Raw genomic sequence first — 23,001 nt, 5'->3', positions numbered from 1 at the left:
AAAAATAAGCACGATATATATATATATATATATATATATATATATATATATATATATATATATATATATATATATATATATATATATATATATATATGGTAAGAATTTTTTTTTTGTAGGAAGGTAAGAAATTTTTTTTCTACATATTTTTTTTACGAACAAAAGAAATGAATCACTAGATGATTCATTTGTAAGATGATTTACAAGAAAAAATTCCCAAAAAAACATCTTTATAATTCATTTTTAAGTAAATTAAGAAAAAATTCGCTTTTGTGACAATTTTAATGAATAACAACAAAATCATTGTATAAATGAATCATCGAGATGTTTTTTTGAGAATTTTTTCTTGTGAATCATCTTACAAATGAATCATCTAATGATTCATTTTGTTTGTTCGCGAAAAAAAATATGTAGAAAAAAAACTTCTTACCTTCTTACCAAAAATTTCCTTCTTATTTGATCTTGATTATATATATATATATATATATATATATATATATATATATATATATATATATATATACACACACGTTGAAACGTTGACCATTTTGAATTTATACCGATACATACATAAAAATAAACACATAATAAACTAGTTTTTTTAACTTAAAGATTTTTACAAAGTTCAAAGCCGAGGGGATAAAAATGAAATTTTACAAATTCGATGGATGGTAACCATATGAGAATTAGATTAAATATACTACGAGGGTAACTACAAACTTTTGAAAATAAAAGGGATGAAAATACTATTTTAAAAATTTAAAGTTTGAAAAGGTAAAAATGACATTTTAAAAGGGCTGAAAAATAACAAACATAAAAGGGACATTTTAGACGGTTAAAAGTTGAAGGGGGTAAAAATAATATTTTATGAAGTATTTGATGGAATACGTCATTTTACAAAGTTAGAAGGGTGGAATATGAAGAAGATACAAAGTAGAGGGTTAACTAAAGCCAGTGAAAAAATCCACCAACTTTGGTTTTTAGAATATATATAACTAGGTTAAAACCCGTGGAAACCACGGGATATAAGTTAGAAATTTTATATAGTAAAAAAAAATTAATAAATATACAAAAACATTTGATTGTGGATGGTAAGTAAGTACAATTTTATTTGATTTAAAAAAATAAACATAAATGTTCAACATAGATTTTGAAATACTTCCTTGAACACAACATTGGAAGTTTTATTAGTCAAATTACCATCCTTATCTAAAATCAATAACTTCAGTCCTTCTCTACTCTTTACTCTAGATAAAGCAACGTATAACTGACCGTGTGAGAAAACCGGTTCTCGTAAAAACAACCCAACCCTTTTTAACGATTGGCCCTGACTTTTATTTATGGTCATAGCAAAACAAACCGCTAGGGGAAATTGTCTCCTTTTGAACTTATATGGAATTTTGTTGTCTGAAGGTGTTAAAGACAACCTTGAAATAAAAACTCGATGTCCAATGTTACTTCCAGTTAAGACCACTGTTTCTATGATGCGATTACCCAATGATACGACCTGAAGTCTAGTACCATTACATAACCCATTTTTCTGGTCGATATTTCTTAGTAACATAACCGGAACACCGACCTTTAAAATCAACTTATGGTTTGGCAAACCGGAGATTTTAAGTCCATTTAGAACATCAGGTGAATATAAACTCTCATCAAATTGATCGTGAAGAAACTCTGTTTGGCAGATGCTATCTGAACTGAGGTATTCTTTTTCTTCTCCAGGAAACGATGAAAGCAGACGATCATTTATTTCTTGTACAACTTCATTTTTCGGTGCAAGTATTGATCTTTCTTCAAAATATTTGGGATCGTTCAAGTTGTCAAGAAGTGATGGATATACAAACTCAATTAATGAACCGATAGGATCAGAAGATTGAGTAATAAGAAGATCTTCAGGAATACGGATAACTGCATCACCATCATTAGAACCACCAGCATTTACCTCTCCTATATCCAAGAGCCAATTTGCAAATAACCTTGTTTGTTGTATTTCAGACGGATCTTTTCCAACAGTCAACCTCATGTTCTTCGTTAATTTCAAAACTTTGCAATTTGTCGATATATATGATGAACTTAACGACGCGTTGACAATTTCTTGTCTACTACCATTAGGAACAACCGGTAGAATCTGTCTAAAATCACCTCCAAATACGATTACTTTACCTCCAAACGGGATATGTGAGTTCCTAACGTTCCTAAAACTTAAAACATCCCTTAAAGTGCGATCCAATGCTTCAAATGCATGCTTATGAACCATCGGTGCTTCATCCCAAATAATTAGCGATGTTTGTTTTAGTAATTTGGAGGCATCACTGTCTCGATTGATAGAACAAATTGAATTTTCAGTAAGATTTAATGGAATACCAAAGCGAGAGTGTGCTGTTCTACCTCCGGTTAGTAACAAAGAAGCAATACCACTTGAAGCAACAGTCAAAACAATTTGACCTTTAGATCTGATAGCTGTTGATAAAGTCTTCCAAAGAAAGGTTTTGCCAGTTCCACCATAACCATAAACAAAAAACACACCTCCTTTATTATCTTCAATTGCTGCCATTACATCATCAAAAACACCTCGTTGTTCATTTGTTAATGAAACAATTAGTGTCTGAAATTCGTTTTGAAGACTTGTGATGTCATAAGATAACTCTTCAACAATCAAACGATTATTAGAAGAAGATACACAATCAAAATATGGGTAAGGCATGCCTTGGAAGTTCTTGAGGGTGGAATTGTTACGAAGTAGAAATGATTCAATCTCAAACAAAGTCAAGTTCTTCAATTGATGATTAGTAAGGGATAAATCTGTAGAATGGTAAATATAAACTTAGAAAAAAAATACAAATATATGGTTTATATAAAAAAATGTTAAAGTAATAAAACCTAAGTATTATACCAGGAGACTTTAACCGGCGTCGTTGATTGTAAAGAATTCCATCAGAAAGGTATTCCCATGTATTTTCCCAAACAAATATTGGTCTTCCCAAACTTTCAGAGATCAACATCATTGAAAATAATGACCGTAGGTAATAACCAGTACCTGAATGGCTTGCTTCTTTAATAGCCTCAATATACTCTTTATCATCGTCTAGAAGCCCTAAAGCGTAACATGCATCTCTAAAAGTAGGACATATTTCTCGATTTACTGTTCGGATATCTTCAAAAGATGTTGGACCTCTGACCTTGTTTAAAAGAATTCTTAAGAAATATGCTTCACCAAGTTTAGGCGAAACCGCATGAATTCTCCCAATTGAAAATCCTACTTCCCTTGGTTCCCAATTACGTGAATTAGCTTTCCACACAAACTTTGTCGGGAATTCAACATAAGTAAGATCTCGGGCTTGTTTATAGATCTTGTTACACTCAAGCCAAGATGTGAACATTGAAGATGCAACAGACGGTTTGTCAAGGATATTCTCGATATCATCATCTGGATCAAAAACAACTTGTTGTTGATCAGGAAGATGAAAAGGAAGCCTAACCACAGAAGGATACCTATAATGAATATCATAACCAAAAATTCGCCATGATGCTTCACATGCAGATATATATCTACAATCATAATACTCTTTGATTTCGTCTACTGAATTATCAGTAGCACTTTCATTGTTCGATTGTATGACAGCAAGTGTAGCTCTGTCAGGACCTTTATTGATATATTTGAATAAATATTTTATAGAACCAGCTTGATTGCACCACTCGACATTAATGTGTCCTTGATATCTTTTCAAAAGGTCTTTGTTATAAGCAACAACATGTCTGTTATCCAATTTGACACCAGATTTTTCAACAAAACATCCATCATTTCGTCTCCTATATATCGGAAAACCGTCTTCATCGGCTGAAGTTTCATTGGAGAATTTTTTCGGAAAGTTTTTTGAACACTTGTTATCAACCATGCATGGACATTTCATATTTTCAGCACCACAAGGACCATGCATCAGGATCTTCATTAATGTTTGGAATCTCGGCCGAAATATAGTTATCAATTTGTTCAACAGTACGGAGTTTGTCATCGGAGTGCAAAAAGAGACATATATGACTATGAGGCAGTCCGCGCTTTTGAAACTCGATTGTATAAACAACTATAATTTTTTTTTAAGAAAAGTAAAATAAAAAAATAAAAAATGTCAGTAATGTAAATAGATAATAAAAAGATAAATATTAAATGAAATGTAATAATTTTGTTAAGTATGATAGTATTTATACTATAAATATGAAGATGGTAAAACTGAAATGTTAAAATCAGACATACCTCCTTTAACTTTTCCGAATAATTTTTTCTCTCGCAAGTCTTTAATCATTGCATCAAGCTTTATTTTAAATATCCTACATAGAATATCTGGCCTGTCTTCAGGTTTGAGATTTGTGTCTTTAAGAAACCTTTTGATTTCAGGCCATTTTGGGTTGCATGTTATAGTTATAAAAAAATCTGGATATCCAAACCATTTACAAAGGGACATAGCATCCAAATAGTTCTGTTGCATGTAACGTGCACCACCAGTAAAAGAAGAAGGTAAGATAACACGTTGTCCAGTGTTGGAAAAAGTTGTCTTCCCTTGATGTTGTACGTTGCGAAGATGTTCGTAGGATGCACATCTAAGAATTTTTTGTTTTTTTCGTACGAAAAAAAGTCTCTCGCTTTCGATCATTGTATAAGCATCAACCAAAAATTGTTGGAAAAGCCTTCTTGAATTAAGGATTAATGAGAAGCTATTAATCCTATCTTGAATTCTGTAAGCAAAAAATTCTCACATTGTACAGTTAGGGCGTTTGCTGTTGGTTGAACTTGTTAGACCTCGATGAAGGATGTCTACTCTATACCCATCATCACCATATGGAAAGAGTAATGGATACTGAAGAGGCAGATAAGAAGGATGTAATTCACTAATACGTTGAAGAGAGCCCGATGAATTTTGTACAATGATATCTCTATTTTGAAAAGAATCATCAATGTCTCCAACAATTAGAGCAACAACTTCAGATGCAGACGGTAAATTATATGTCCTTCCATCTTGTATCCTTTTTCCAATAAGGCGTAACTTAAGGTCAATGTGAGGATTATCATGGAAACAATCTCTCACCATCCTATAAGTCTGAACCAACACATTATTTGAATCCAACATAACTTTCAAATCGTGTATAATCTGAAGATCAACTGAATCACCAGTTGATGTAGATGCATCTTGTTGTCGACTGCAAATAAAATGTAATTTAAATGTTAATAGTTGTAATGAAAAATATTGAAAATGTATAAATATAATTTTGATATGTCTGAATATGTACTCAAAAATTGTTTGCCTATTTGACTCCTCATTATCAGTGTCATATATGTATAACTGAGAGAATTTTGGTTTAGCTCCATTTGAGGGTAACAAACTTCCAATTCTATGATAATTTTGACCGCCAAGTCTGAATATGAATGGAGCTTTTCCACTGTTAATGGATGCATCAACTTTCCCACCCATTGAGGTAAATGAGAACATTGAATTGTAACGACGAATGTTGTTAATAAAGTACTTGGATTTAGAATCTGTTGAACGAAAAAGATTTAGGTAACTTGGTGGTGCTTTTTTAGAATCTGGCAACTCAACCTTGCCATAACCACAACATAGTGAAAAACTTGTATTTTGTTTATCTTTTCCTCTAATAGATTCAGCTGTCCATAACTTTGCATTACATATTTGACATACAACATTCTGATCACCATGATCAATGTAATCTGTTTAAAAAAAATCAATGTCAAATATAACAATCTATGTAGCTGTAACCATTGCATAAATTTAAGATAATAATAAATTCAAATAACTTTTTTATTGTGATGGTTACCTTTTGATACACCTTTAGCTATGTTTGCATGGGTATGTTGATCATTAACTTCTCCGTGTATTGTAAAGTCAAACATAGGAATTGCGGATATGTTGGTAGGCTTCCTTTTTAATTTCTGGGTTCGTCTTGTTAAATTATCAGAAGAAGAAGGTTGAATTATAGTCGAGGAGTCGAGGGATTGCATGCCATTGGAAAAGAAAGAGTGATGTCTGTTATTTGATATTGGTGTTTGGATGTTATTACAAGAACTATATATGCCTGTAAAAAACGTTAAAAGAATTAGACAGTATAATTTTTGGTAGAATTTTTATACACTTAATGAATTACAGAAATAATAAGTGTAGAAAATTACTCATACTATTGGAAATGTTAGATAATGGTGTTCTAACATTTCGAATTGAAGAAGGAGATTGTAAGCTTCTTTGTTGATATGAAAACGATTTATAGTTACTTGTATTTTCGTTACCAACATTTTTTGAGTTGTTTGAAGGTAGAAAGTTTCCACAAGGATTGCACATTTCTGTTATACAATATAAACATTTGTTAAAAAAATATATAATTATCTATATGAATTCAAGGTATGAAAAGAAAATATATATATATATATATATATATATATATATATATATATATATATATATATAAGAAATGGAAAACGATTACCGTGTATGTGCACGTTGAAAACATTAGAATTATAGGGACTTTGAATAATTGATGCGGTAGAGATTCCTTTGGATTTTCTATTATCCAAATATAACTTTCTAATCTTTCTTCTCTCTCTAGCATAATTATAATACATGTCCATTCGTTCTATAAAACAAAAGTAACGAAACGATCAGAGATTGATATGTAATTTGTTCATATAATAAAGTCGAAAATAGTAAAAGTTCGATAGTAGGTTGTAAAAAATGACTCATACCATTCGAAATGTTAGATAATGGTGTTCTAACATTTAGAATTAAAGAAGGAGATTGTAAGCTTCTTTGCTGATTTGAGAACGATGTATAGTTGCTTGTATTTTCTTTACGAATATTTTTTGAGCTCGTTGAAGGTAGCGGTTGTCCAGAAAGATTGCACATTTCTGTTATACAATGTAAACATTTGTTAAAAAAATATGTAATTATTTATAAGAAATGAAGGTATGAAAACCGATTACCATCGATGTGCGTTTTGAAAACATCTAAATTATATGGACTTTCAACGGTTGATGCGTTGGAGATTCTTTTGGATTTTCTATTATCCATATATAACTTTCTAATCTTTCTTCTCTCTCTAGCATAATTATAATACATGCTCATTCGTTCTATAAAACAAAAGTAAGAAAGACGATAATAATATTACAATAAAATTTATTCAAAATATAATGAAAAATATTAAATGTTTGAAGATATATAAAACGATTTATAAATAGTTTTAAGAGATTGATATGTAATTCGTTGGTATAATAATCTTGAAATCAGTAAAAGTTTGATAAAAAAAAAACTAAATTGATACTATCACCATTCTGTTTCCTGTTTAAAACATGTACGGTTGATGAATTATCCGGGACTGAAGTAGAAAAATAAGTTTTGGATTTTTTTTTATCCAAATATATTTTTCTAAGTCTTCTCTTTTCTTTAGCATGAGTATAGTCCATATTATTCGTTAAATCTGCAAATAAAAAAAAAACAGTATTTAAATGTTAAAAAAGATTATATATACATGTAAATATGTTATAAGAATATATGGACAGTTAAATAATCATAATAAAAAAAAATTAAATTGGATTATGCAAAATAAAATTATTATAATTATTTTTGCATATAATATCATATTTGTTAATTAATAACATATATGAAGTTCTCGTTTTAAAAGTATTAATCTCCATAGTTATAAAAAAAATGTAAACGTGAATGCACATATTACATATTACATATATTAAATAAATCAGTTTTTCCGTACAGAAAACAAAAAAATAAATTAAAGACTAAAATACCTCTGAGACGAATTTATGTCCAACACAACAAATAGCATATATATAAAGATGAACAACAAATTTTAAAAAAAAAATCACTTATATAAAAACTGATCCAAAACAGAAAACAAAAAAGTTATTTTAAGACTAAAATACCCTGGGATGATTTTCTGTCCAACACAACAAATAGCATATATAATCTATAATAACTTTATTTGATATATAAACATGAACAACAAATTTCAAAAAAAAAAATCACTTTAATAAAAACTGAGCCAAAACAGAAAACAAAAAAGTCATTTAAAGACTAAAATACCCCTGGGATGATTTTCTGTCCAACACAACAAATAGCATATATAATCTATAATATGTTTATTTGATATATAAAGATGACCAACAAAATTAAAAAAAAAATCACTTATATAAAAACTGAAAGGCAAAAAATATAATAAAAAAGTGAATTAAACAGTTGAATATCCTTAGGACGATTTTCTGTCAAACACAACCATGAAAATGTCACCCATCTGCCCATTTTGCCCTCCAGAAAAAACAAAACTAATAAAAAAAAAACAAAACAAAAAAGTAGGATGCTATTATATGCAAAAGAAAAAATAAACAAAAAAATTGGTTTACCTGGACAGGTTCTTTACTTTTGTAAATTGTCTTAACCTCATTATTTTTTAGGAAATCATCATTGAGTGAAACATGTTTTGTCCGAATCAAGCTGATGGTACCGGATAATTGTGAAGATTCATTATCCTTAGCCAACCTGATTAATATTTAATTATAAGAATATTATAGTATGATATAATGTCATATAATAAAAAAACAAATATTTATTATAAAGAAAGTAACCAACTTTTCAATAAGTTAAAAAAAATAAACATAAACGAAAGTAACCAACTTTTCTCTAAACTGTTTGATTTCATCAATATCAGTGTTGATGAAGACAGTTGTGACATCATAGTAACTTGCAACACCGATATTACCTATAGACAACATAATAAATGTTATAAAGATATTTATAATTTATAATAAGAAATAAATTGACAATTATTATGTGACAAACCTCTGTAATCATTTATTTTTGCAAACTGCACAATTATAACAACACAATCATCAGTGTTATGAGTGTCAAGATAATCAGAAACTTTGTTGGCAAAATGACCCCACAAAGTGACCTTAAGTAGTACACCACTGGAAAAAACACAAAATTATAGATTAGGTAATAAAAAATTATAATAAATAACAAATATTCAAAATGAAATTTTTCTAACTCCAAGTTTTTGAGCTCAAGATGGATTCTTTGCTTGTCTTTTTTCTGAGAGGGGATAATAGTAGTACGGGAGACAACCACGCCAATAACATCTATGAAATTCATTGTGGATAAATATAAAATTACTAAATAATGTTAGGTAAAGTATTAAATAATTAGAATTTATTAAATAAATGAAAACGTACCAACAGATCTTTGGGTTAGGATAACCTTGGAATTAATTTTCTGAAAATCAACAAAAGATAATCCAAAAACATTTTTCGGAAAATTAAGACTTTCCTTAAGTTCTGTTTCCCTTATGAAGGTTATTTTATTTGGAAGATCAGAAAAGATGGTAGATTTGGGATGTGGATTGTGTTTTGCAACAGATAGGGTGGTAAATTCATAAACGGATCCCTCACGAAGACTTTTTTCAAACTTATAAAATAAGTTTTGGAAAACATTAGCTTGAATTAGAGATCCCTAAACATTAAAGAAGACAACATTATCAAATTGTAATCATGTAAGATATTTATAAAAAATGAACGGTAAAATGCAATATATTTTTTGGAAAACAATAAGAATATACCTATTCATCCAATAAAATCATTTCGATGGAGTACTTTTCGTTCTCATTAAATTTAGAATTGAGCGTCCATAACTTCAATACTTTGACTTTGATAGTGAAATCCGAATTGACTGGGTCAATGTCTTTTATGAATGTAATCTTTGAAGTAGCCATATCTGTAAAAATAATTTGAAAAGTCAATGAAATGACAATAAATTTTACAACTTGTATTTACTTTATCCCCTAAAAATTTAGTAATAGTATATGTAATATATAATAAGCTTACTTTTTATATAAACATGAAAAAAAAACCAGTTATATAAAAACTGACAGCCAAAAGAAAAAACTAAAAACTTAATTATAGACTAATATACCCCTAAGACAATTTTCTGACAAACACAACAAATATCATATATAAGAATATAATAAGTTTATTTGATATATAAATATGAACAACAAAATTCAACAAAAAATTAGTTATGTAAACACTGAGAGCCAAAGAAGAAAACAAATAAGTCAATTATAGAGTAAAATACCCCTGGGACGATTTTATGTCCAACACAATAAATAGCATATATAACCAATAATAAGTTTATTTGATATATAAACAACAAAATTAAAAAAAAAAACAATCACTTATATAAAAACTGAGAGCCAAAACAGAAAACAAAAAAGTAAATTAAAAACTAAAATACCCTTTAGATGATTTTCTGTCCAACACAACAAATAACATATATAACAAAACTAAAAAAACAAAATAAAAAAGTAGGATGCTATTATATGCAAAAAATAATAATAATAATAATAAAATAAAAATAACTTAAAAATAACATAAAATCACCAAACTAAACTGAAAGATTTTCTGTTTGTTCGGTATGTTATATATAATAATATATAACATATATAAAATATAATAAGTTTACTTGATATATAGAGATGAACAACGAAATTAAAAAAAATCAATTACATAAAAACTGAAAGCCATAAACACCGAGAGCCAAAAAAAAAATCAAACAGAACCTTCTAAATGTCACCCAAAAGTAGGATGCTATTATATGAAAAAAAATAAACAAAAACAAAAAAAACAAATATGTTTCAATTTTAAGAAAAATAAAAGGACAGGAGTGATATTTAGTGTTGGAACTTTCAAAATAAAAACAAAAAAGTAAATTAAAGACAAAAATGCCCCTGGGACGATTCAATGTCCAACAAAAGAGTGGTATTTAGTGTTGGAATTTTCTTTTAGATATTTTCAGGGGATAGTTTACTTGATATAACACATATAAAGTATAATAAGTAATTTAAAGACTAAAATACCCCTGGGACCATTTTCTGTCAAACAGAACCTTCAAAATGTCACCCAAAAGTAGGATGCTATTATATGAAAAAAAATAAACAAAAACAAAAAAAAAAAACAAATATGTTTCAATTTTAAGAAAAATAAAAGGACAAGAGTGATATTTAGTGCTGGAACTTTCAAAATCAAATAGCATATATAACAAAACTAAAAACAAAAAAGTAAATTAAAGACTAAAATACCCCTGGGACGATTTAATGTCCAACACAAGAGTGGTATTTAATGCTGGAACTTTCAAAATCAAATAACATATATAAGAAAACTAAAAACAAAAAAGTAAATTAAAGACTATAATACCCCTGGGAACATTTTATGTCGAACAAAAACATGAAGATCAAACTTCAAAGAACATCAAATAATATGAAAACACAAATTGCGAATAATCATTTAATTTAAAAAAAATAGCAAACATAGCTGCATTGGTTTTAATATATTTTCACAAAATGGTTTTATATTTTCAGTTATGATGATGAACTCACCAGATTTGTTATGTCAACAACGTGCAGAATGCAGATGCAGAAATCGTAATACTGAAGATGAGAATGGATGTTGAAGACAAGAATGCAGAATATAAACGGAGTTAATATATGAGTAAATTGGAATTCCTGATTTTTTGGGATTCATATAAATATTCAAAACAGTCAAAATAAGATAAGATATGCAGTGAATGAAATTGAACGTAAATTGATATTGTTTCCAAAACAACATGAATTTTTTTATTTGAAATTTGAATTTGAATGTTTATATGATCAGAAAATGATAAAGATGAAAAAAAATCGGGTTTTCTCCTAAACTTATGCAGTTTATACGGTTTTTTTAATATTTGTTGTGTTTATAAAATTTTTTAAATTTAGAAAATTTAGAAAATAGGATTTAAATGAATACATGACACGTGGCAAGTATGCATTGTAGAAAGGGGACATGTGGCCAATTATAGGTTTTGTTTATTAGAGGAGGTAGATTGATACCGATGATTTCTTTTCAAATTCTAGACATTAATGTGTATAAAACTTATGTCTATATCCCTTCTTAAATTTAATGTTTTACTGGCTAACACGTTAAATTTAATGTTTTATTAGCTAAGACCATCTTCAATATGTTTCTATTTTTTTTTTTAAAGAAAGTAAAATTGGGTAAATAGTATTTCATTTCTAACCTTATTCCATTTTTACCTGATTTTTACCCTTAAAAAGTATATTATATTTTTCTAACTTATAGAAATTGTCAAACACACTCTTCTATTAATTTGGTTTTAAGAAATATAATATATATTTTTTTCATTACAATAATATTAAATAAATAAGAATATATTTATAATACATAATTATAAGTTTTTATAAAATACGTTATTATGTTTTAAAATTTCAAATATGTATTTAAATTTTAATATGAATTTGTTAAACAAAAAACAAACTTTTTATTTATAATTAATTAATATAATTTAATATATAACACAATATTATAAGTATTAAATATTACATTTAAATAATAATTAGTAGATAAAAAAAACAAAAACTGTATAAGTACATAAAACGGGAGAGTAAAACCGACAACTCAAAGTTCATCCAATTTTGGGGGAAATGAATAGTATAACACAAAATATTGTGTTATATTATTCATTTCCTCCAAAATAGGGGAATAAATGGATTATGGTTGGAGAGGAATGTGAGAAGAAATGGAGGAAAAAATAAAAAATGAGAGTGGGTTGGAGATGCTCGAACACGTTCAGTTTACATAAATATCCATTTGATGCATGAAATGCAACTTTTTGTTTTCATTCAACAAAATTTTAGATTTTTACTCTTTTTCAGTCTTATATTTAATTAGCCTAAAAACATGATATTTTTCCATTTACATTTCTTATAATCAAATTAAATCACAAATGATCAAACCGACTAGATAATTAACTAATGATAATTGAATTTATTGTTCACAAGTAATCAACTATAATTCTCAATATTATTTTCTGGTTTGATTGTTTGTCTATTAAGTCTGATTCATAACAATCTTAAAGTTTTTTTTTGTGATTACATTTCTTAGACAAATGGACATGAAAATTTCTTCTACCGACTTCATATCAATGAACAAATTTTTTTTTGTGAAGTTTGATCACTTTGATGGTTAAAACTATACTCATTGAGCTAACAAAGTCACGTTTTTGCTTATTGCCGGAACGAGGTTGAGTTGAGGCTCTTAACAAAGTCTTGTAGATATCTAAGAAACAAAGGTGTTGTAAAACCTTGCCTATATGATCTATAGGTAGTGGTGCCTGAAATGAAGATTAATGGTTTATCTTTTGGAGGGTCATGAAAAAGGTTTATAATGCATGACCATATTAGTGCTCACTGATAAACAAAGATGGCAGGTGATGTGTGTGGGTAAACCGGAAAGATCTAAGGTTCTTGGTTTAAATTTTTAAGGATATAATTCAATTGGTCTCTTCTTCTTTCTTCCCATTATGTTTTGGTTTAATCTCCATGACACCTAGATGATGTCATTTGTTTGAGTGAAAGGAAACCTTCCAATTTAGAAGGATTGTTTGAAACATATTTTTATAGTTTAATTTAATATATTAAATAATGGTATGTGCCAAGTGATGAAACCTTGTTAAATTAACAAGAAAAAAATGATCAAAGTCGTTTTTTGGTCATGGTTATTCGAATACCAATTCCTCAGTGACATGTGTTTGAAGAACAATTCCTCAGAGGGACCTCTCAGGAAATGTTTTTCAAACACATGCCTTTGAGAAATTGTTCTTCGCATAACCATGGCCAAAAAACAATATTGGTAAGTTTTTTCGATTTCAAACACAATTTTTTCAAACGATTTCAAACACAATTTTTTCGATTTTGGTAAGTTCAAACATAATTTTTTCGATTTTTAACACAATTTTTTCGCACCACTCTTTCAGTTTTGTTGAGTTTTTTTTTGTGCTTTTATGAATTTATCCCTGCCACATCACTTCCTCAGAGCTTTTCCAATTCCTCAGAGTTGAACGAGTTCCGCGGAGACACTCTTTGCAGAAATCATGGTCATTTTCCGAAACTTTCATTTTCTTGGTAACGTTTTTTAAACAACCCCCTTTTTTTGGTCATTTCACAAATTTTCCCAAGAATATATTATGGAAAAAATAAAATATTGTACCATTTTTTGCAATGTACAATAAATACATATCATATATACATAAACAGACAAGGGTAAATGTCATGTAGCTCAACTATATTACAACTTTTGGTTTAAAATGGTCATTTTTTTAGCTTTTAAGGGGTACGGAATGCTATTTTACCTATTATTAAAGCCCTTATGTAAAAAATGAAGTTGTGTGATGGTTAACCTCGTCCTAGTCAGCAAGTAGTGTGCCACACGTCAATTAAAATTATGCCACCTAAGCCACCACCAGTGCCACACATACCTTATCAATAATTGAGCTTAGCCTACAAAATCTTTTTTAAAGAACGTATTCCTCGTCGTTGTCATCTTCCCTTTTTTGTCTTACCGTTCCTCTGAAAAATATCAAATATGGCCGTTTATATGAAGATCGAACTTCATTTCACTGATATTTTTACAAGATACCCTACAATTAGTTACGCAGATGCAACGTAACAAAGGTTCGAAGATGTCGATTTCGTTGGAATGAACATGTACGAGTTAATGATGTTCCTTGAAAGATTCGAAAAAGACATGTGTGTGAACGTATACTTTTGCATGCCTGATATTGAGTTTCCTGATGGATTGAGGATATTAGCTATTGAAATGGACTACTAAGAGTTCATCGAAGTATGGTATGCTTGTGTTTGTGTCGTGGATGTATACATGGATCATCTTGGTGTTAATGTACATCAATGGATTATTGATGAGCAAGTTGAAGTTTGTATCCCCTCAGACAACCATTTTGGTGTAGCTGAAGTTAATGAGGAAGTACCTGTTGAGGGAGCTTTTTAGAATGACCCAGAAGAATTGTAAGGTAATATCCACGATGATCCTGAACATATTGATTTCATTCATATGACTATGTAACACCCAAAGTTTTGAAGGCCAAGAAAGAAATGAAAACCCTAATTTTTAGGGGCGACTCAGCGAGTCCAAGGAGGAACTCGGCGAGTCAGAGCGGGATCCGGGTCGAGGGGTAAGTGACCAACTCGGCGAGTCTGGTCTGTGCGAGGAAAACCCTAAATTCGGGACTTGGAGCCTATTTAAGCGTCTCATTCTCTCCCCTAGGGTTCCTTTGCTGCCTCTCTCACCCAGAATACGGACTCTAAGCCTCCATTGTTGTGCATTCAAGTTTCCAAGCCATTATGGGAGTGGTTTGAAGGAAGAAGAAGAAGGGGAAACATTGAAGCTTCAAGGATTGGCCTTGGACCTGAAGTTTGGGGAAACTTTCTGAGTCATTGAAGGTAATAAGTCGTTTCTTTCCTTTAGATCTTCTTTGGTTGTGAGATTTAGGGCTTTTTAAGCCATGGATAGTTATCCATTAGAGTTAGAAGCTGGATCTGGAGTTGCTACTTCAGATCTAAGTGTATTTTGGTCTTGGAAAGCATAAAGTTTCAGTCCTTGAGTTGATTATGGAGCCTCTTTGCTTTAAACCCTAGTTTGTGGTGTATTTTGCCTAGATCTACTTCTCTACACGTAAAGTTTGCAACTTTACGTGAGGAATAGGCTTGGGAAGGGTAGATCAACAGTTTGGAGTCCATGCATGACTCAAAAGTCCTCTGCATGTATAGAGATATGAATGGACTCGGCGAGTCCTTTGAGTGGACTCGGCGAGTAGCATGAAGACGGGGAGGAACTCAACGAGTGGGATGAACAGCTCGTCGAGTCAGATGAAGTTGGGTAGGAACTCGGCGAGTTGGAAGAACAACTCGGCGAGTCTGTTGAAGGTTGTCTTGGACTCGGCGAGTCAGGTCGCGAAACCCCAAACCCTTCGAGTTGAGACTCGAATCAGTGAGTCGAATGGAGACTCAGTGAGTTGGACAGGTCAGGACTCGGTAATCGGTAGACTCGGCGAGTCATGGACTGACTCGGCAAGTCGAGTCGCGAATAGAAGGACTCTGAACATATGAACTCGGCGAGTCAATAGGGTGACTCGGCGAGTAGGGTTGACCTGGGAGGTTGACTTTGACCAGGACTTTGACTTTGACCAGAGTTGACTTGGTTGTCTGTCGGGGGTCAGTTTGACTCAGTGTTGTATTGATATTGGTAGCTCGGGGAGCGAGTGGAGCAGGAGTTCAGAGAGTTGCCGCGCAGCAACTAGTGGGTTCATCAGCCAGTTCAGCCAGTGCAGGTGAGTTTCCCTTTGTATGAATGGGTCTACGGCCACAATGCCAGCCCATGTAGTTATGAGTAGAAGACCCGGGGGTTAGCCCTAGGCACAGTATGCTAGTATGATATTCGGGATGAGGTCCAATGATAGAGGGCGGGTGCCCAAGGAATGGTTTATTTGATAGTTTATACTTGTTGTCTGTGTGATACTTATATGTGCCTGGTAGGGAGGTGAGTGTGGGCGAGGTCCCGTATCTCACCAATAGCAGAGTATGGATGGTGTTCCACATCTCAGTAGTAGCAGAGCAGGGGCGAGGCCCAAGTTAGGGAAGGAGTGAGTGTGGGCTGGGCCCATACCTCACTATCAGGAGGAGTATGGACGGGGTTCCATGACTCATCAGTAGCAGGACAAGGGCGGGGCCCAGAGATAGGCGAGGCCTTAGGACAGGATCCGTTAGTATGTGTTTAGATTATGTGATGTGATGTGATATGCTTACGTGCTATTATATGCTAATGGGCGAGGCCCTGTGACAGGCGAGGCCTAAGTGAAATAGATCTGTATCCGAGCGGGGCTCGAAGCCAGGCGGGGCCTGGAGCGGCGGGGCCGTTGTAGCGGGCGAGGCCCAGGATAGCGGGCGTGGCCCAGTATGTGCAGTATGTGGTTATGCATGGTATGTGGTAGGGTGGGGAACTCACTAAGCTTCGTGCTTACGGTTTTCAGTTTTGGTTTCAGGTACTTCCGGTAGCGGAGGGAAGAGCTCGGGGTGATCACATGTCACACACCATAGTTTAAGACAGCCTGGGAATGTTTACTCTGATAACGAACATGTATTTTGGAAACTAATACTCTGTTTATGTTTTAAAATGATGAATTTGCTTAAAGTAATGTTTTATTAAAAGAAATTTTTAGTCTTGAATTTTGGGACGTTACAGACTAAGACCATAAATGATGTGTTTTTTAGCAAGTGATGCCCCAACGAGCAGTCAACTCCATATAGTCCACCTCATGAGGATCCATATGTTCATATTGATGACAATAAGGCAAATCTTGAGGAGGTAACTACTTATAATGAAAATGTCCATTGGAAAAAACAAAAACTTGTGGTAGGTATGTGATTTGAAAGTCCAAAATAGTTAAAGCATATGTTATGTAATTACGTTGTTGCTAATGGGTATCAAATGTGCTACAAAAAATGATACTAGGAGACTTTTAGTTAAGTGTTGTTCTGGTAAGTATAAGTTTAGACTGTGGGCTTTATGGATGAGTGAAGACCATTCTTTCCAGATTAAGTCTCTCATAGATGGGCATAATTGTGAAAGAAATTTCAAATTGGGATCAATTGTTAGCTATGCTTGGATTGACAGCCATTTCACAACTGAGTTCTTAATATAAACAAAAAATAAGTGTTATGCTGCTTAGGGAAGAGGTCAAACAAACTTTTGGAATTGATGTGAGTATCGGTCAGTGTAGGAGAGCAAAGAAGCATAATATTCAACTAATTGAAGGCACATTGGTTGAGCACTATGCAAAGCTTTGGTTATATGGTGAAGAGATAAGAAGATCAAACCCTGGATCTACTGTGAAAATGGATGTGAGTAGTATGCCATATGGGAACACATATTTTAGTATGTTTTGAAGGACTAAAGCAAGGTTGGAGAGGCAGTTTTAGAAGAGTAATAAACCTGGATGGCTGTTTCTTAAAAGGGTTATGTACTAGAGAGTTAATATGTGCAGTTGGAAGGGATGCTAATAATCATATTTTCCTAATAGCATGGGCAGTTGTTTGTGTGGAAAAGAAAGAGAATTAGAAATGGTTTTTGGAGAAGTTAAAGGATGACTTAGAAATGGCAAATGGTTTTGGTGTTACTTTGATGTCAGATCAACATAAGGTATATCACTTAGTCTTTAATGTCATATTAACTACATGTAAGTTGTATTGAATTTACATGAACTTTTTGTAGAAAAATTATCACCCATGTAAGTTGTGAAAGAGATATTGCCTACTGCTGAACACAGACTGTGTGCACGGTATATTCTTGCCAACTTCAGGAAAAGATTCACTAGAGTACACTATGAGAAGATGTTTTGGAGGGCATGCAAGGCACACACTGAGCCTTTTATTCAATTCAGCAATGAAGGAAATTCAAGATCTTAATCCTGCAGCCTTTCATTATCTTATGGAGAAGAACCCATAGTTATGGTGTAAAGCTTTCTTTCAGGAGGGAAGGATGCGTGATGCAGTAGAAAACAGATTTTCTAAGAGCTTTAACAATCTCATAAGAGATGCAAGGAAAAAACCAATCATCATAATGCTAGAAAAACTAGATTGTATGTTATGGAAAGGCAGTTTAATTTGAGCATGAAAAGTAGTTCATGGCCTGAATTTAAACCATATCCATCAATCACAACCTTACTCACTGAGTTGAAAAAATCTCAAAGGTAAATAATTTATCATTTTATTAAATACGCTCAAAACTATTAGCATAGACTAACTACTTAACTCTGTCATTAGATATTCACACAATTTACCAACTGGTTTAAACCAATTTGAGACAAGGAACTTGGCAGAGTCCTTTGTGGTAGATTTAGACACGAAGACATGTTCTTGTAGAGCGTGACAGTTAAATGGGTATGGGTGTGTGCATTCAATTGCAACCATATCCTACCCGAATAGAGATATTGGAAGTTATGTGGATCACATGTACTATGGAGCATTTTACAAGATCACTTATAAATATCCAGTGTATGGCATGTATGGTAGCATTATGTGACCTTCTACTGAATTCATCGCACCACTGCCACCTTTGAAGAGGAAAATGTCAGGTAGATAAAAAGTTAGTAGAAGAAAGGACCCAATTGAAAAGACTACAAGACACATTGTGTCAAAGGGTGGGAAGAAAATTCTATGCAGTGTATGTAAGCAAGTTAGACATAACAAGGTTACATGTCCTCAAGTTGAGAAGCCCACAAATCTCAAGGTGAAAAAGAGAAAGAGATCGACTAGTAAAGATGGTAATGGAGGGGAAAGAATAAGTGGAGCAAAACCAAATGAAGATGCAAGACCTGAAGAGAAAGGAAATGAAGGTACACAAAAAAGGAAGCTTTTTGAAAGGATTATCAAGAAAAAACTAGGTAAAAGTGTTGAAGGGAAAATGTAGAAGGAAATACATGTGATAAACCTTTGGTTGTTGAGTATGGATAAAGTGTCATTTTGTATCACTATGTCGTAATGGTTGAATGATGTTAGATTTAAGTTTGGATGTTTGATGCATGTTATGTACTAGAGTTGGTTGTTACAATAATAAGTGTGTTGTTATTTACATGTTTGAATCTATAACTATATGTAATGTAATGGACGTGTTTGGTTTTAATTTCATGCATGTTCCCATTAGTCGTGCAAATAAGTGCATGTTCTCTATTATTGTATATCTATATGGGTCCAAAGAATGTACTTACTAAACATCAAAAGAAATGGCATTTTCATTAACGTGAAATACGATTACAGACACATAATTCACTTATTAAACATCACAAGTAAATACCAATACCAATCCCTTACAGCTTGTAAACAATTATCACAAAGAAAACAACCTAACTAAGAGGTAACAAAACTTTAAGCTTCCTAACATCAGATTGAAACTTCTTATTTGACCTAACCAAACTTGCAATCAACCGTGCCTCACCACTTGTGTTGTAAAGTCCACTTCGTCTGCCCAACATATAAACCCATCACGGGGACCCTGACATAAAACATTTGTGAGTAAGATACGAAAAGGCAAATTACCATTTTCAAGTATAGGGCTACAGTTAAAGTTGAAGGAAAATGCAATCAAATATTACCTTTTCTGGGGCAAGCATAAAAGGGTCGTCCGGGATTGGACTGAGTAGTTGAGGTTCGTAATATGACATCAAATCCACATGAACATCCCACCGATTTCATCGACCGCTTCATCTTCGTAATGTTACTTGAAAAGAAACAAGAACAACAGAGAGAAAAAGAGGATAAAAATGACCAAATAGGAGTCTCATATGTATATATTCGAGGCTAAAAGGTGAAAGGATGAAATTACCCCCAACGACACTGAATGAGGGTTAGTGTCTTAAGAAAACCTTATTTTAAATTTTAAATTACTATTAATCTAAAACAAACACATTCCATAACATAATATAAAACATAGCCTAACTTTAATCAGGTCTTCTTTTCTATTTCAATGAATAAGTTTACATTTAGTTAGTTTATACAAAACTACCTGTGCTTACACATGTATTCAACCTCCACCATCACAAAATAAACAAGACACCACTAAACAACAACATAACACATTAACCCTAATACAAATACAACACTACATAAAAAACACAAACACAACCATACCTAATCAAAAGAAACACATCGACACCTAAAGATCACTTCTTCATTAGATAGTGAACTTTGTCCACCATGAAACCAAACATCAACACCACCATTCCCATCACCAACACAGTCAAAGATTGCACATTTTTCTCCGTATGCTCTAAACGACATTACATAACGAGTGAATCCACCCTCGTAATGACCATATCGCGACTCATTTCCTCCTTTAGTCGATTGACTTCGATCTTCTGCTCGGCAATCTGTGCCCTACATTCGCAAAAGATAGTATGCAAGCCGCCAAAGTTGATCCTATCACTAGAATTTATCGATATGGAATCAGGGGATTGTGGTGGTGGGATAGCCATCTCGTGATTATCGTGAAAACGAGAGTTTTCTGCTTGTCGGATTTGGTTTGGCCGAAATGGGAATTTAGCTGGTCGTGACCAAGAAACCACCGGTTTCGCTTACTGGGCCAGGAATGCCCGACTTATCAATTTATACAGTAATCTACTAGGGGCTCATATAGTCCATGCCAGATTAATCGTATTCTGGGCTGGAACAATGAATCTATTTGATGTGGCTCATTTCGTACTAGAGAAGCCTACGTATGAACAATGATTAATTTTACTTCCCCACCTAGCTAATCTAGGTTCGAGGTGGGTCATTGTGAGGAAGTTATAGATACTTAACACTTAGGGTTTGCTTGAAAATATCATTCCTTTTAAGAACATTAGGGCCACAGTAACCCATAGGGCCCAAGCAAAGAATCGACTTCAACTCAGTGACATGTATAGCGAGTTGACTCAGTAAGCAGTAGCTTACATGGATTGTGTCTGGTATGGGAAACCTTTTAAAACAGGTAAACAGACCTATATAGCCGGTCAAATAACATTCCGTAACCTTAAAAGCTAAAAAAACAAAAGAGACCATTTAAACCAAAAGTTGCAACGTAGTTGAGCTACAGTGACATTTACCCAAACAGTCAATTCACACTCAAGTAAACATATCAAACAATGTGAACAAACTGTTAGTGTATTCATGTATATTAGTTTGTATAGCGCATGTTCTCGTGTATTGTATTAGGCCCATGGCTTGTGTATTTTGTGTATATGTATTCTTGTATTGTAAAAGTTGGAGGCAACAAGAATCTTTACCTTAACATGGTATCAAATACTTATTCTTCACCCTCCTAAAATTTGTCTTTCCTTTTTCAAATCGATCCTTTCCTTTCTATCATCTTCTTCCCTAGGCAAACCCTAATGGCTGGTGATAAACAACATCCCACGCCTCCTACTCCTCCTACCAAGGCATATGCTGTCAACAACATCAAAACATATGTCCCGTTCATCCTTGATCAAACCACTCACAACTATGACCCATGGCGAGACCTATTCACAGCCCATTGCACCGCCTTCGAGGTCCTTGATCACATTGACAGTACCCACGATGCACCTAGCTAACCAACCTCCAACTGATTCACAATGGCAGAATCTTGACCAACTTCTGAAGCTTTGGCTGTTCGGTTCTATTTCTCAGTCTCTTATTACCTCTGCTCACTCTGTCAATGCCACTGCACACAAAATTTGGCTCAACATTGAAGCCATCTTCCGTCAAAACAATGATGCCACTGCTATTCAATTAGAAAACGAATTAAGAACAATCACAATGGGAGAGCTATCTATTCACGACTACTTCAACAAAATCAAGAAAATCACAGATCTTCTGGAGGGGATTGGTGAGAAAGTAAAAGAAAAACATGTGGTTATTCATGCAGTTAGCGGATTGTCCAGTAAATTTGATACTACCGTCGGATTCATCAGCCACAACAAACCAATCCTTTCGTTTGATGAAGTCAGGTCCTTGCTTCTTGCTGAAGAACACAGACTTCGCACCACCAGAACACCTCCACCATTGCAAACAATTAACCTCCACAAAATCACGGCAAGTAAATGTTCTTGAAGGTGCGTCATCTTAAAGAAAATTAGAAATGTCAAAGTGACTAAATCAATTTGATAATGTGTTGTACTATGGATCAGAATGTTGATGTTTTTACAAAATCTATAAACGCGGGTTATTAACTATTTATGTAACAAAGTAGTTATGATCAATCTATTCCAAGGTTAAGGTCGATGCATGTAAGGTGTTGAAATATTGGTATATATGGTATATAACAAAGTTGTTTGGTATTTATTTTGTACGTTTATATGCCCAACACTAAAAATGAAAAGTCAGCGAGATGAATCAACACTAAAGCTAAATGAAAGAAAGAAAGAGTTTAAGTACTAAAGGTGTGCAACATTTAAAGACCGAGGAGCTGCGTGCAAAAAGGGTAGCAAATTAAGGAGTAATCAGTAATTACGATTTGTATATAAACACTATTCATTCGGCCATTTTAGCTCAAGTTTCTGCATTGATTTTCTACTC

The 23,001-nt window shown here is 32.6% G+C and overlaps 2 protein-coding genes across 2 annotated transcripts; one reads left to right on the top strand and one right to left on the bottom strand.

The window, feature by feature from the left end:
• Positions 1–1,138: 1,138 nt before the first annotated feature.
• LOC145050720 (uncharacterized) lies at positions 1,139–7,073 on the bottom strand. The gene is made up of 9 exons (XM_078998923.1): positions 6,986–7,073; positions 6,749–6,910; positions 6,281–6,349; positions 5,830–6,087; positions 5,302–5,722; positions 4,756–5,196; positions 4,256–4,599; positions 2,897–3,841; positions 1,139–2,805 (listed from the first exon to the last, which is right to left on the bottom strand). Exons 1-9 carry the CDS (start codon positions 7,071–7,073, stop codon positions 1,139–1,141), a joined length of 4,395 nt encoding a protein of 1,464 aa, XP_078855049.1.
• A 14,950-nt stretch (positions 7,074–22,023) lies between these two features.
• Positions 22,024–22,655, top strand: LOC145050719 (uncharacterized). Its single transcript, XM_078998922.1, has 2 exons — positions 22,024–22,518; positions 22,614–22,655. Exons 1-2 carry the CDS (start codon positions 22,024–22,026, stop codon positions 22,653–22,655), a joined length of 537 nt encoding a protein of 178 aa, XP_078855048.1.
• Positions 22,656–23,001: the final 346 nt, after the last annotated feature.

This window comes from Lactuca serriola, chromosome 5, assembly GCF_051521515.1.
Source record: "Lactuca serriola cultivar US96UC23 chromosome 5, Lser_US96UC23_V15, whole genome shotgun sequence".
In the NCBI taxonomy this organism is placed as follows: Eukaryota; Viridiplantae; Streptophyta; class Magnoliopsida; order Asterales; family Asteraceae; genus Lactuca; species Lactuca serriola.
Note: the sequence above shows the minus strand (reverse complement) of the source record. Positions and strands in the feature narration are given on the sequence as shown.

What these genes read in the sequence shown, in the direction of transcription:
- LOC145050720 (XM_078998923.1), bottom strand. Translation starts at nt 7,073, where the DNA reads ATGGATAATAGAAAATCCAAAAGAATCTCCAACGCATCAACCGTTGAA. An exon ending in TTTCAAAACGCACATCGATG is followed by an intron (nt 6,911 to 6,985) that starts GTAATCGGTTTT and finishes ATTGTATAACAG; the next exon opens with AAATGTGCAATCTTTCTGGA. An exon ending in TGTTGGTAACGAAAATACAA is followed by an intron (nt 6,088 to 6,280) that starts GTAACTATAAAT and finishes CGTTTTTTACAG; the next exon opens with GCATATATAGTTCTTGTAAT.
- LOC145050719 (XM_078998922.1), top strand. Translation starts at nt 22,024, where the DNA reads ATGCACCTAGCTAACCAACCTCCAACTGATTCACAATGGCAGAATCTT. An exon ending in TTAACCTCCACAAAATCACG is followed by an intron (nt 22,519 to 22,613) that starts GCAAGTAAATGT and finishes ACTATGGATCAG; the next exon opens with AATGTTGATGTTTTTACAAA.